The sequence below is a fragment of the Rattus norvegicus genome, chromosome 4, assembly GCF_036323735.1.
Source record: "Rattus norvegicus strain BN/NHsdMcwi chromosome 4, GRCr8, whole genome shotgun sequence".
NCBI lineage: Eukaryota > Metazoa > Chordata > Mammalia > Rodentia > Muridae > Rattus > Rattus norvegicus.
The window spans coordinates 116,044,824-116,058,779 of NC_086022.1; the positions used below are offsets into that span (position 1 = coordinate 116,044,824).

General features: G+C 41.1%; 1 protein-coding gene across 9 annotated transcripts in view; it reads left to right on the forward strand.

Moving 5' to 3' along the window:
* The window catches only part of Gcfc2 (GC-rich sequence DNA-binding factor 2), a 36,899-nt gene that overhangs the window by 5,392 nt on the left and 17,551 nt on the right, over window positions 1-13,956 (forward strand). For 7 of the 9 annotated variants that reach the window (XR_005503212.2, XR_005503213.2, XR_005503214.2 and 4 more), the window contains 5 exons: window positions 1,556-1,780; window positions 3,495-3,592; window positions 8,029-8,144; window positions 11,569-11,755; window positions 13,635-13,758. Coding sequence is in view for 6 of the 9 variants with exons in the window: in XM_006236702.5 (XP_006236764.1) it covers window positions 1,556-1,780; window positions 3,495-3,592; window positions 8,029-8,144; window positions 11,569-11,755; window positions 13,635-13,758 (750 nt within the window). In the remaining 3 variants the exon portion in view is untranslated. Of the gene's footprint in view, window positions 1-1,555; window positions 1,781-3,494; window positions 3,593-8,028; window positions 8,145-8,371; window positions 9,856-11,568; window positions 11,756-13,634; window positions 13,759-13,956 lie in introns of those variants that run through there. The other 2 variants (XM_063286052.1, XM_039107584.2) reach the window with 2 other exon arrangements.

Sequence of the window (13,956 nt, forward strand, 5' to 3'; positions counted from 1 at the left end):
TCCGCTCTGTGTATGCATGTACATGCATGAGTGTATATGCAGAGATCAGAAGACAGCTTGTGTGAATCTTTTCTCTTTCCCCCACGAGCGTCCCAGGGGTCAAACCGAAGTCACCAAGCTTGGCAGCAAGCGCTTTTACCTACTGAGCCATTTTTTCTGGCCCCATGATTGATTGTCTTGTTGGTGGTGAATATTTTTTGGTTTCTAATAATTGCCATGTATTGTTTCATGATTGACTGCACATTTTATTTTCCTTAGGCCTGAGGTCACTGAGTCTTGTATAAAGACCAAGAATTCTAAAATCTCTCACTTTCTCTCCTGTGTTTTAAACATTAGCGCCTTTGCACATCTCATGGTTTCTATTTGTCTGATGTATACCTTGTGTTTATTTCTCAAAAACTGGGATCAGGTTGAGGTGTAGTGAGCAGGTAGACTGAACACCTAGTGTGTGAAACCCTGGATCGAGATCCTCGGCATCACAAAAGCTAGTCATGGTGGCCCCATGCATTTACAGCTGTAAAGAAAGAAGGAGGATCAGAAGTTCCAAGTCTTGCCTACATAGCTGCTACGTTGCCATCTTATTTACTGATATTTTCTTAAAATATGTTTTATAAAATATAAAGTTAATTCCTTGCATGAAGAAAGCTGTTACTAAATTGTAAGAATTTATGTCAGTGAATATATACTATACAAATAAAAACAAAAAATATATAAAGCTTTATTAAATAAAGTTGTCATTTAGGCAGGAGAGATGGCTTAGCAGCTAAGAGGGCTGGCCGTTCTTCCAGAGGACCCTCGTTTGGTTCCCAGCACTCACATAGTAGCTTACAATTGTCTATAAGGCATCTGATGCCTTCTCCTGGCCTCTGTGGCACCAGGTACACACATGTGCATAGACATACATGCAGGCAAAGCATCCATATATATAAAATAAATATATAACTATATATAAAACTAAATCTTTAAAAGCAAAATAAAAATATTTAAAAATAAAAATTATAGGTTCATTTACCTGGTGAAAAATACTTATTTTCTTTACATTCAACGTTTCATTCCTTTCAATTGAGTCACTAAAAAACTGATCTGATGTGGGTTCATGCTGTTGCCCTGGTGTGTGCGTGTGTGTGTGCTGTTGCCCTATATGGCTGCGTGCTGTCGTCATCTGCCCCTCACTTCTGTGTGTGGAGGTGCCTCATGAGGAGGTATCCTGGTGTAGCCTCTACTGCTGATTTTGTCCTTCTTGCTACAGTCTCACTGACTGCTCAGCTCTCTCATGCTCCTGTCCTGACACAACTTCCAGAAGTGAGAGAGCAAAGGCAAGACAGAATGGAGTCATCACATTTCCTGATAGTACTAGATTAGGTTCATTTCCCTAATGTGTTTTTATATCTATTATATTAATATTCTATTCTAACCAGACGTTAAGCTGTCCATCATTGTCACATAAATCTGTGTAAATTGTGACTTTAGGAGCACAGTACATTTTGTGGCCTTGAATGCGAGCAACTTGCACTCTGTAACAGTTTGGTTTTCATTGTCCTTCCATGTTTTTCAGTTAAGATCCCTGATGCAGCTTTTATTCAGGCAGCCCGCAGAAAACGTGAGCTGGCCAGGACCCCGGGGGACTATATTTCACTGGATGTAAACCATCCCTCCACCACTTCTGAGAGTAAGAGAAGCAATGGCGAGGACTCGGAGAGCGATCCTGATGACCACGAAAAAAGAATACTATTTACCCCAAAGCCTCAAACACTCCGACAGAGAATGGCTGAGGAATCATGTGTGTATTTAACATACTTACCAGTGTGTAAAGATCACCACCTTCTCATCATAGCAGTGAACTTTCCCTTCGCTCGTTACTGTGCTTTCTGTTATTTCTCAAAACTGATGTCGGAACTGCCGCTCAGTTGGCAGAGCCTTGCCTAGTGTGTATGAAGTCTGTGTTTTCAGTCCCTGTACATCAACCAACTGATGTCTCATTCCCGTAATCCTAGCACAAGGTGAGAGCCTGTCTTACCTCCCCCTGCCCTCCCAATGCGCGCGTGCACGCACGCACAGTAGCACCAAGCTGAATCCCTAACACACGTTTTTTTAGGAGTGTTGGTATTGATTATTACTAATGTGGTCCACAATATTATAGCTTTTAAATGGTAGGATTCTATCTTTTCATATTACCACACAATATATGCCGGATCCTTTCCTTGATTTTTGACAGGCAACAGAATTATACAGATTTTTTTTTTTTTGAAATGTTGGGAATTATCATTGCCACCTTTTAGAAAGATGTTTTTTTGTTAGCATGAAAGGTTCTACAGAAATTATAGGTACCATATACTAAGATCTTCCCTACTATATTGAAACTTTCATCTTGTCAGGAATGCTTAAGCTTCAAAGGACTGTTCTGATTTCTCGTGTATGTTTTACCACGGTTTTCTGCAAAACAAAACTGACCCCCCCCCCCCCAGGAATTTCTTTTTGTGTTTAAGACAGTACCTCATGTATCTAGGCTAGTCTCAGACTTAACCATGTAATGACCTTGAATTTCTGGTCCCCCACTCCCTACCTCCCATGTACTGGGATTATATAGGTGTGTACAACTACTTGAGACTCACCGAGTCCTGGGAACTGAATTTAGGGCTTCATGCATGCTAGTCAAGCACTCTGCCAACTGTGCTACGTCCTAGGCTTCCGGAAACTATTTTTAAATGTTCACTTCTCAGGTGTGAATTATCTTTTTCGTTTTAGAAAATAACATTTATTTATTTAAATTTTTATTGCCCTTTTTCTTACTTTATGTGTGTGAGCTCACACATTATCTGTAAGTGTGCGTGAGTGGGCATGGTTGGTCAGTGTGCACGTGTGGAGGGCCAGAGGATTAATTGCAGTAGGGGATTCTCTTCCATCATTGTTCTGGGTCCTAGGGATGGGCTGGGTCATTAAGCCTGGGGTCGGGTGCCTTTAACCATTGAGCCATCTTGCTAGTTCTATTTGCGTACTTTGTGTTGTGAGTGACTATGGATACACACATGCCACGGTGTAAGCGTGGTGTCAGAGGACAGCTTGTGGGAGCTGGTTTCTCCTTCTACCATGAGGTTCTTCAGAGTTGAACTGGGTGTCAGCCTTGGTGGCAAGTGTGCTTGCTGAGCCACCTCAGTGACCGAGTTAGACCTCCTTAATGCAAACCAACCTTTCGTTCCCCCCAGCCTCTTCCATATGGGAAACGGGAAGGTTGAAAGGGAGCGCTGACCCTGGGTCCAGTGTCTCCATTTGAGTTCTCATTAGGAAGCAGGGAAGCAGCGCTCTGACCTGTTACTTAGTTCTGAGTCAGTCTCCTTCTTAAAGTGAAGGTAACACTGGTTCTCCCTCCTGGATTATTATGAAGAGGAAACAGCACGTGAGGTGCTACTAAGCCTGCCTAAGATAACGCCCCGAGTCTGAGTACTGCCATCAGACTGGGAATACTGAGTTAATGTGTTTGTTCCTGGTTTTAATAGCAATCAGGAATGAAGACTCGAGTGAAGAGAGTCAGGAAGATGAAAGCCAAGACACCTGGGAGCAGCAGCAGATGAGGAAAGCCGTCAGGATCACAGAGGTAAGTTTCCAGCCGTGAGCATCCCGAGGGCACCGTGGCATTACCACAAGCCCTGTGACTTCATTTTTTCTTTAGAAATGTTGTTATTGTGGGGATGCCCATGCCACAGTGCATGTGTGGAGGTCAGAGGATAACTTTGTAGAATTGCTTCTGTCTTCTCAATGACATAAATTCTGGAGATCAGACTCTGATCTCCAAGCACACATGTGCATGTATGTGCCCATACATTAAATACACAGTAATTTTGTTTTAAGTAACCACGCTGCTTACTAATATGAAGTGTGCTTCTGTTGGTGCTGCACGACTTATCCAACACGGGCTCAGGTTGGACACTGAAGTCTAGTTTCTTTATTGATCTTTATGTAGTATCTTTCCTATAGCATCTGCCTAAAAGCCAGCTCCACAAATGTGGCTTCATCAGAGATTACAGCTGTAGAGACTGGGGAGGCAGCTCAGTGGTTTAGAGCACTTGCTGCTCTTATTGAGGAGGACCTGGGTTCAATTCCCAACATCCACATGGTGGTTTACAAACACCTGAAACTTAGTCCTAGGGGATCTGATGCCCTCTTCTGGCCTCTGCGGGCACCACATGCACTTGCTGCACAGACATGCAGGTGAAACAACTTTACACATTAAATAAAAAGTTTAAAAACAAAAGTTGCAACTGTGAATTCATTAGAGCTTGAAGTCCAGTAGATATTGGGGATGACTGTGTTTTCCTGGGCAATTCATAAGTCCCTGCTACATGCTTTTGAGTGTAATATAACATCTTCATGAACACTGAGAATGAACTCAATTCTCTTGCATGACCCATCTTCCTTTCTGTCACCGTGGCACAAATAGAGCCACTTTGGAAGAAGGAACATCAGGGAGGAACTGCTTCCATCAGATTGGACTCTAGACAAGTCCGTGGGCATTTTCTTGATTGCTGAATGATATGAGAGAGAGCCCCTCCCTCCGGGCAGTACCACCACTGGGCACTGGTCCTGGGTTGCGTAAGGAAGCAGGTTGAGTAAGCCATAGTGAGCAAGCCAGCAGGCCACACTTCTTTAGTAGTTTCTGCTTCACTTCTTGTTTAGAGGTTGGAGCCTCGAGCTTCCTTGTCTCCTTGATGACGGACTGTTGTTTGGAACTGCAAGTTGAATAAACCCTTTCCTCCCCAAGTTGCTTTTGACCAGCGTTTGACCCCAGCAACTGATGAGGAAACCCTGCTTCTACATAGTGCAAGTCAGCTCAGTGGTTGCCTAACATTCGTGAGAGTTGGCAAATCATCATTTACTTGACCATCCTTCCTTTGATGAGCATTTTAGGGACTGTTACTTACAGCAGGAATTGATTTTTCCTGCTTGCAAATAAGAATCTAAATATTTACTATTTTCCTCCTCCTTTTCTTCACATAGGACTAGTCCCTTGGAACGATTGCCAAGATAGCATCCCTAATCAAGGGAGGAAACCTTTCTTAGGTTTTTGCTGCTTGTGTTTTACTACTTTTCAGAGGAAACATCTCTCTGTTTCTGTGAACACTGTTAGGAAATGCCTCACTTCAGTCCTGCCATCTTGGGGTGCAGATTGCTTATTTCATTTTCGTCCTTACCCAGTGTATGATGACACCTGCTGGAGGTCTGTCACTGATTCCCTTGGCTGCTCTAACAGCTCCCCACTGATTTGGTGTTACTTTACACCAACAAAAGCCAGAATCAGAATATGAGCTGACCTGCACTTCTTCCAGAATCTCTAGAAGAGAATTCACTCCTTGACTCTTGTGGGTTCTGTTGGTATTCTTCAGCATGTGCCTGAATTTCTCATGGCGTCACTCTGCCTCTCTTGAGGACCCAAGTTACTGTGGGCCCTTTGTGCATAATCAGATCCAGTCCCACTCCCCAGATGTATCTGCTGCCATGTAAGGCAACACTGACGTAAATGGAAGTGTTGTGGGGTTTCCATTAGCACATACCTCAGCCAGTTACAGGGATGTGCGGTCTGCTGGAGAGACAGCTGAGGAAAATCTCTGCAGTGAGCTTCTGTGCCACAAGTCTCAGTGTAGTCCCAATGACACAGGGACATGCTAGGCAGTCAGTTTTGTAAAAAGTCCACAGGAGTGATCTTCCGGTGCATGACTTAGGGAGTTGGAACCTGAAGGGATGTCAGGACTATTTGGGATTTGCAGGCTCGATTGGACATGGAAGAGGCTTGGTGACAACTGAGATGAGCTGCGACGCCTGATGGAAAATAGAGGCAGTGGCTAAGTCTCTGGTCCATGTCTTCATGTTCCTGGTCTGAAGTCGTGGACTTTGAGAGCCTGCTTTACACTGCAAGTGTGGTGTTGGTCATCATGCTTGGTCAGGGAGACTGGTGGGAGGGGCTGTAGGATGTTCTCTTAGGAAGGCACACTCTGCAGGTTCCCAACCCTGGACTCCACAGTGTTACTCATTCACAGTTCTTCAAGAACTCCATGACTTGCCACAAATGCATCAGAATGTCAGCAAAGCCAGCCTTGAAACTTCAGGAACTAACTGTCATGGAAGTCAGAACTTTGCAATTTGGCATGTCCGTATGAATTTAATAGTCTCAGGGCTAGAACTGTAGCTCGGTGAAAGTGCACCTACCTGCCTGGCGTACATGAGGCCCCAGGTTCAGTCCTTAGTACAGCCACGCTGGGGGTGGAGTGGGTGGGGGCTGCAGTTGATTGGTTTTGTTCAATTGGTTTTGGCTTCTGTTTCTTTGGGACAGGGTCTCCGTATGCAGCCCTGGCTGCCCTGGGACTCTTGTATAGATGAGATAGGCATCAACAGCATAGAGACCTTACTGTCTCTGCTATCTGGGTGCCGGAAGATAAGGCAGTTGCCACAATGCCTTACTAGAAAAATAGGCATTGATATATTCTAAAATTGTTTGGAGATTTTTAGTTTCTCCATCTATATTAGTTGAAAGTTTTGCTGGATATAGTAGTCTGGGCTGGTTTTGTGTTCTCTTAGGGTCTGTATGACATCTGTCCAGGATCTTCTGGCTTTCATAGTCTCTGTTGAGAAGTCTGGTGTAATTCTGTTAGGTCTGCCTTTATATGTTACTTGACCTTTTTCCCTTATTGCTTTTAATATTCTTTCTTTGTTTTGGGCACTGGTGTTTTGACTATTATGTGATGGAAGGAGTTTCTTTTCTGGTCCAATCTATTTGGAGTTCTGTAGGCTTCTTGTATGTTTATGGGCATCTCTTTCTTTAGGTTAGGGAAGTTTTCTTCTATGATTTTGTTGAAGATATTTACTGGTCCTTTGAGCTGGGAGTCTTCACTCTCTTCTGTACCTATTATCCTTAGGTTTGGTCTTCTCATTGTGTCCTGGATTTTCTGGATGTTTTGGTTAGGAGCTTTTTGCATTTTACATTTTCTTTGACAGTTGTGTCAATGTTTTCTATGGTATCTTCTGCCCCTGAGATTCTCTCTTCTATCTCTTGTATTCCGTTGGTGATGTTTGTGTCTATGACTCCTGATCTCTTTTCTAGGTTTTCTATCTCCAGGGTTGTCTCCCTTTGTGATTTCTTTATTGTTTCTATTTCCATTTTTAGATTCTGGATGGTTTTGTTCAGTTCCTTCACCTGTTTGATTGTTTTCCTCTGATTCTTTAAGGGATTTTTGTGTTTCCTCTTTAAGGGCTTCTACTTGTTTACCTCTGTTATCCTGTATTTCTTTAAGGAAGTTATTTATGTCCTTCTTAAAGTCCTCTATCATCAACATGAGATGTGATTTTAAATCCAAATCTTGCTTCTCCGGTGTGTTGCTTTGGTAGGAGAACTGGGCTCTGGTATTGCCAAGTAGTCATGGATTTTGTTAGGTTCCTGTGCTTGCCTCTCACCATCTCGTTGTCTTTGGTGTTAGCTGGTCTTGTTGTCTCTGACAGTGGCTTGACTCTCCTGTAAGCCTGTGTGTCAATAATCCTGAAGACCAGCTTTCTACCAGGGGGATCTGGGTACAGAACCTGTGTCATAGGGTCAACTCCAGGTACAGGCAGAAACAAGAAGGATCCTGTCCCAGACTGCTCCTGGGTTCCTGTGTTCTGAGGGCTTTAGGCAAGTCCCTCGGAGCAGAAGTGGTGGTCTTACCTCTGCTCTCAGGTGTGTCAGCACTCTGGGTGACTACTGGCTTTCAGCTCTGGGTGTAGGCAGAGACTGGAAGGATCCTGTCCCTGACTGCTCCTAGGTTCCTGTGTCCAGAGGGCTCTAGCCGGGTTCCTCTTGGGCCAGGAATGTGAGCAGAAGTGGTGGTCTCCCCTGAGATCTTAGGATTGTCTACACTTCTGAGAGTCCAGTTCTCTCCCCCACGTGGTGTGGGACCTGGGAGACTTTTAATTTTTAATGATTTATTGTGATTGGGATATTGCAAGCATGGGAATTTTACTTAGTTTTCTTTGTATGGTAAAAAGTAATTGTTCACATTTTTTTAGGGACAAAGTATAGACCTTCTCCACAGCAGTAAGTCTCAGACACTGAAGAAGTTTGATAGTTCCATTTCATTTGCACCAGTAAACTTGGAAATTATAAAGAAACAGTTAAATAGTAGGTGAGTAATGCTTACTTTGTAATTTACATTGTCCTCAGTGATGAATACTAAAAAAGCATGATGTCCTTTCAATTATTTAACATTAATATTAAACAGATATTTAGGAAAAAATAATCTCTTATTTTACCATATAAACACAACAGATTTTCTTTTTCTTGTTGGTCTTAATGACAAATACTCCTTACATGATTAAAATTAGTAATTAGATTTTTTTTTTTTACTTAATATGACTGTAGGCATTTTTCCACCCTGCTGGGATTTGTCTTCAGAGACATTGTCTCAGTTTGTGTCCCAGCTGGCCTTGAATTCCTAGGTTACAGGAACCTCCGTGTGCTTGGACTGTGTCGTAGCATGCTTACCTTCTAGGGTGTTAGACACATCTCACGGCTGTTCTATAATCAATCACTGTAGTGATTTCTCTGTTCTGTCTCATCTATGTATTGATATAATAGTAAACATGTTGCTTTATTGTTGCGTTTTGTTTTTGAGGTAAGGTCTTTCTATAGTTCAGGCCAGCCTTAGACTTAACTATGTAGTTGTGGCTGGCTTTGAATTCATGGCCCTCCTACCTTGACCCTCCTACTATTACAGATAATGTGTGTGACTATATTGGCTTTTTGTGTGTGTGCATGTGGGTTTTGTTTGGTTTTTCGGTTTGGGGGTTTTGTTTTGTTTTGTTTTGTTTTTAAGGCAGGGTTTCTCTGTGTAGTCTTGGCTATCTTAGAACTCACTCTGTAGACCGAGATGTGCCACCACACCCAGCTTTTTGTTTGTTTGTTTGTTTGTTTGTTTGTTTTTTGTTTTAATACATTAACAGGAAAAATTCACCATGATTTTTACTTGTTTACTTGTATGATTTGGTATGGTTTCTTCTTAAAGCACAATTCCTTCTTTTTTTTTTCTTTAATATTTGGGCATTGATAATTATCCCAAGCAAACAGTAATTACCTAGTGACTGTGCACTTTCTAAAAATAATGTGTGTCCTGTCAGAAGCTGTTTTGTTTTAAGTATTTTATAAATGTACAGAGACTCTGTTGTCTGCAGTCCCTGTGTTTATGAAATAGTATGTGTGATGTCAGGGTTTGAGTAGCCTACGTGACAGTTTGTTACAAAGGGTGCATTTGGTTATGCTGCCTTTTAAAGAACATCTTCATTTTTTTTTTCAGCGTGTATGTGACACACATGCACGGCACATGTGTGAAGTCAGAGCGCTGCTTCGTGGAGTTGGTTCTCTCCTTGCATCTCTGTGGGGTCTGGGGATTAGACCCAGGGCATCAGTGCGTTATCCCTGTGCCATCTCACTAGTCAAGATACGGCTCTTGTACATCTGAGAATAGGTTCACTTTTCCCGTATCACATTATAAGTCAGCTTTAAAGTAATTCAGTTCCTTAGTCATACTACAGAATATGTCAGTGTAGTTGTTTAAATGAAGATATTTTTGTAGAAAGGTCACTTTATAATATTATGAGATAAATACTGGAAATCTTCAGGATCCCAGCGCTTGGCGTCTGTGTTCTGTGGGGCGGGCTGGCTCCAGCCCCCCTGTGTTGTGAGGGAAGCTTTATTGGAGCACAGCTCTGCCTGCCTGTTTACTGCTTTCCGTTGGTGACAGAGCACAGCGATGAGTAGCTCCGAGAGCAGTTATGAAGCTCTGAAAGCTGAGGCTGAGGCTGTCCGCCCTTCTACAAAATAAAGCTCCGAACTCCTGGGTGCGTGTTCTGAAATGGTGGTGTTGGGTGAAGTTACTTCAACAGATCCGACAGTATTCCTGAAGCACGTTCATTATCATTGACTGGGGTTTTAATTAGCTTTCCTGAAAATGAAACAATTAAAGCTATTACATCTAGAATAGTTTATAAACCAGAACCCATATGGTATTTCTTGAGGGATTGTGTTTGAGAGACTCATCTCAAAGTAAGAATGACAAGTGGGTCAGTAATGTTTCAGACACTCTGATCTAAGTAACTGCTACTTTTGTCTTTATTCTATTTTCAACTCGGTTCTTTAAGAAGAAAATATATTTTAAATGTTTTTTTCTTTCTTTTTTTAATAAATGAGTACAAAATGGTACCAAAAAAAAAAATATGTTGGTTTTCCAAAGGAAACTCTTTACTACCAGTTTTTTTTTTCTTCTAGAAATCCCCTAGCTTGTGTATCTTATAGACTTATGTAGTATTTTACATTGCCCCACTTTTTTCCAAAAGCCATTATATACCCTGTGCATGCCTGCCTTTTCACATAACATACTGCTTAGAAACACTGCTAGAGCTAGCAGTGCTCCTGCTCGGAATCCCCTTGGGCTTCTGAGAGGGTCTCTCACTGGCCTGGGACTTTCCAAGCAGTTTGCTGGGGTTACTGGTGTGCCTCCATGCCACCCTCCCTGGGTGGCTTTGGAGCTCTCACTCAGGTCCTCCTGCTTGCAAGGCGGCCCTTTCCTGACTGAGCTTTCTCCCCAGCTCAGCTTGCACCTTTATCTCCGTGAAATAAGAGAAGTTTTTAGACATGTAGTGTATCTCCACAAAATTTAGAAAAGAGATAGACTGTTTATAGGCTAAAGGATTTCTTTTAAGGATCAGGTTAGCAGGATTAGTTGAATTAATTTTTAATTAAAGACCATGTACTTTGATAATATTTCATTATTTATTGATTTGCTAATTCTAAGGCATCCATAGAGTTCAAATGCTAATAGAATATATATTTCTGATTCTTTAAAAAAAATGTTTCATGTGCTTCTGTTGGCATGTGTTTGTGATAAATAACTTAATTTTAAAAGATAAACAGTCATTGAGTTGATGATGTGTGTGATATTCTCAAGAGCTGGACCAAGTCAGCTGTCTTCACTTTAGCAGAGTAGTGTGGGGTCATGCAACAGAGGAGGTAGAATAAACCCATGAACAGCAAATTCTAGTTAACAAAATAATCACTCATTAATCAAAAAACAGATAAATTATACCAAACCATAACATGTTTAAGTGGTGTCAATGCCAGCTCATTCCGTTTTCCAGGCGAGACAACAGATTTGTGTAACAGTCAACACAGTGCTCCTTCCTTTCATATAAAACCTTTGGTTACTCTTGGAACTCACTTAATTGACAAGTTCTGGTCAATCTTAGCCTAAAACCAAGTGATCTTTTTGATACATAGTGAATTCAAGGCCAGTTTGGGTTAAAGTGACACAGTTTAAAAAAAAAATTAAATAAAATTTATAAATCCTGTGGCCACCTTGTGTTTCTAAGTCACTGGAGATGTTCTTTTTTTTAATCTTTCCCTCTTGAGAACAGTAATTATGTTCTCCCTAGCTTCACAAGTCTAATAAATCAAGGTTTATACAGTAATCATTTTCTCTGTGTTTGAAATCATCTTTATTAGAATGCTGCTTAAAAGGCAAAGAATGAAAAACAAAACTTTTATTTTTATTTTAGATTAACATTACTACAGGATTCTCATCGCTCACACCAGAGAGAATATGAAAAATATGAACAAGACATCAAGAGTTCAAAGACAGCTATTGAGAAGCTTGAGAGTGGACCAGATCAAGCCCTAAACTACAAATTCTACAAAGGCATGAAAATTTATGTGGAAAATATAATTGATTGTCTAAATGAAAAGGTATGTATAAATATGCATGAAGAGAGACTCCCCTTACCCCCATTAGTCAGTCAATAAAGAAGAGACAGGCTGGAGAGGTATTTCACTGGGTAAGGTACTGAGTAATCGTGAGGTCCTGAGTTTTGATTCCTAAAAGCAAGTAAAAGGGGCAATAGTGGTGTGGGTTTTCAACAGGTTCTTAACTGTGTAATCCAGGGAGACTCATAATTCCCCTGCCTCAGCCTCTGAGTTCTAGGACTACAGTTATATGCTACCACGCACATTTTACCATGGTATTGCGCATTCTCTTGATGATAGACATGGCCCAAAGTATTCTCCAGAATGAATGGTGGTTTATTGCTTTGCTAGATTAGTAAAAATGAGTTTTGTAAAATGTTGATCTTTGATTATAGAAAAGACCTTTGTATGATTAGCTGGATGTAATTTTGCCTGTGAACAAGGCCACAGTCTGAACCTTGGGCTGTCTTAGGGTTTGCTATGTAGCAGAGGTTAGCCTTTTACTTGTGGGTTATCATGTCTAAGCCTCCTGAGTGCTGGGATTTCAGGTGCGTGAGTCACTGTGCCTTGTGTAGAACTTTTTATTTTAAATTGTCTGAGTCCTTTGCCTTGTTCATACTGGGGATTTTTTTCTCTTGATTTTTAGTGAATTTAAACAAATTTTTATGGTTTAAGACATTTTTTATTTAATTTGTATGAGCATTTTGCCAGCATGTACATTTGTGCAGTGTGTGCATTCAGTATCTGGAGTCCAGCAGTAGAACATCAGATCCCCTGGAATTGGAGTTACAGATGGTCGTAAGCCTCCATATGGATGCTAGGAACTGAAATTGATCTGGAAGAGCAGCCAGTGCTCTTAACCACTGAGTCATTTCTTTTTCAGCCCCTACTTTAGAATGTTTAATGCTTATTCAGTATGATCTAAAATTTATACTTTTGTTTGTGATGGTTTTAATAGTTGTATGTTTAAAATTTTTACACTAGCAGATTTTTAAATCTTTCATTTCACCTTGTGTTTTGTGCACACACAGTGCTGACTTGGGATCCTCTGTGTTCTGTGCACACTCAGTGCTGATGTGGGATCCTCTGTGTTCTGTGAACACTCAGTCCTGACATGGGATCCCTTTATTACCTTTTTGCAAGGCACTTTATTTAAACCCCGGAACTTTAAGAGAAAAAGATTGCTAAAGTAGTTAAATTTGACTTCCTATATCTATTTTATCCAGAAAATATTGCTTTATCACACGGTGTCATTTGGTATTTGCTTTCTGGGTTTTTTTTGTTTTGTTTGTTTGTTTGTTTGTTTGTTTTAAGTGTAAATTTCTCTTCATTCGTCCTTGAATTCCACTTTTAAAATCATACCAGCCTACATGGGGTTGCCTGTATCCCTGGAAGCAGCAGTAAGCCTCAAGAATGACATAACTGCTCCCTAAAAAGGAGGAGTCCAGTTTCATCTAGTCACACATTCTGGAGCATAGCCCTCTTCTCTGTCCCTAGTGACTCTCTTCCATTTTATGAAGTTTATTCTGTTGCGGGACTCAAACCCAGGGCCTTCGACATGCTCAGCAGGCACTGTACACTCAGCTCTAGCCCAGCTCCGTTCTTCAGTTTTTCAGATTTTTACCAGCTTCTTCTAGTATCTCCTTGCTGTCTGTCTGCATTTCCCCCTCACCTTTCTCTGACAAAGTCCTTCCTTCTACCCATCCCTCAAGCACATGCTCCTCACCCCTTATCATTTGGTTTCATAATGTGTGATACTTGCACTGATATTGGAACTATTTATTCAAGAATTGAATGTATACATATGATTACAAATAATGCTTTTTAATCCTTTTTATAATTTATTATTGATGAACTGCAAAATTTGGCTTTTGTGTTTCAGATTAGCAGCATTGTGGAACTAGAGTCATCCATGTACACACTGCTTTTAAAACACTCAGAAGCACTTTTGAAACGCAGGCAAGATGAGCTAAAATGTGAATCCTCATATTTGCAACAGTTATCACGTTAGTGTTTTATTACATTTCATCACTTGTTGAGCTGAATTGCCATATGGAGAATAAAAATATTTTTAGAGTTCTGTGTTTTAAAAAAAGCTGTTTAGTTGGGGTGGGGGTTACTATTGCTGTGAAGAAGCACATGACCAGCAGTGAGTTAGGGAGGAAAGGGTTTATTTTGCTTACACTTCTGTGTAGCAGTTCAAG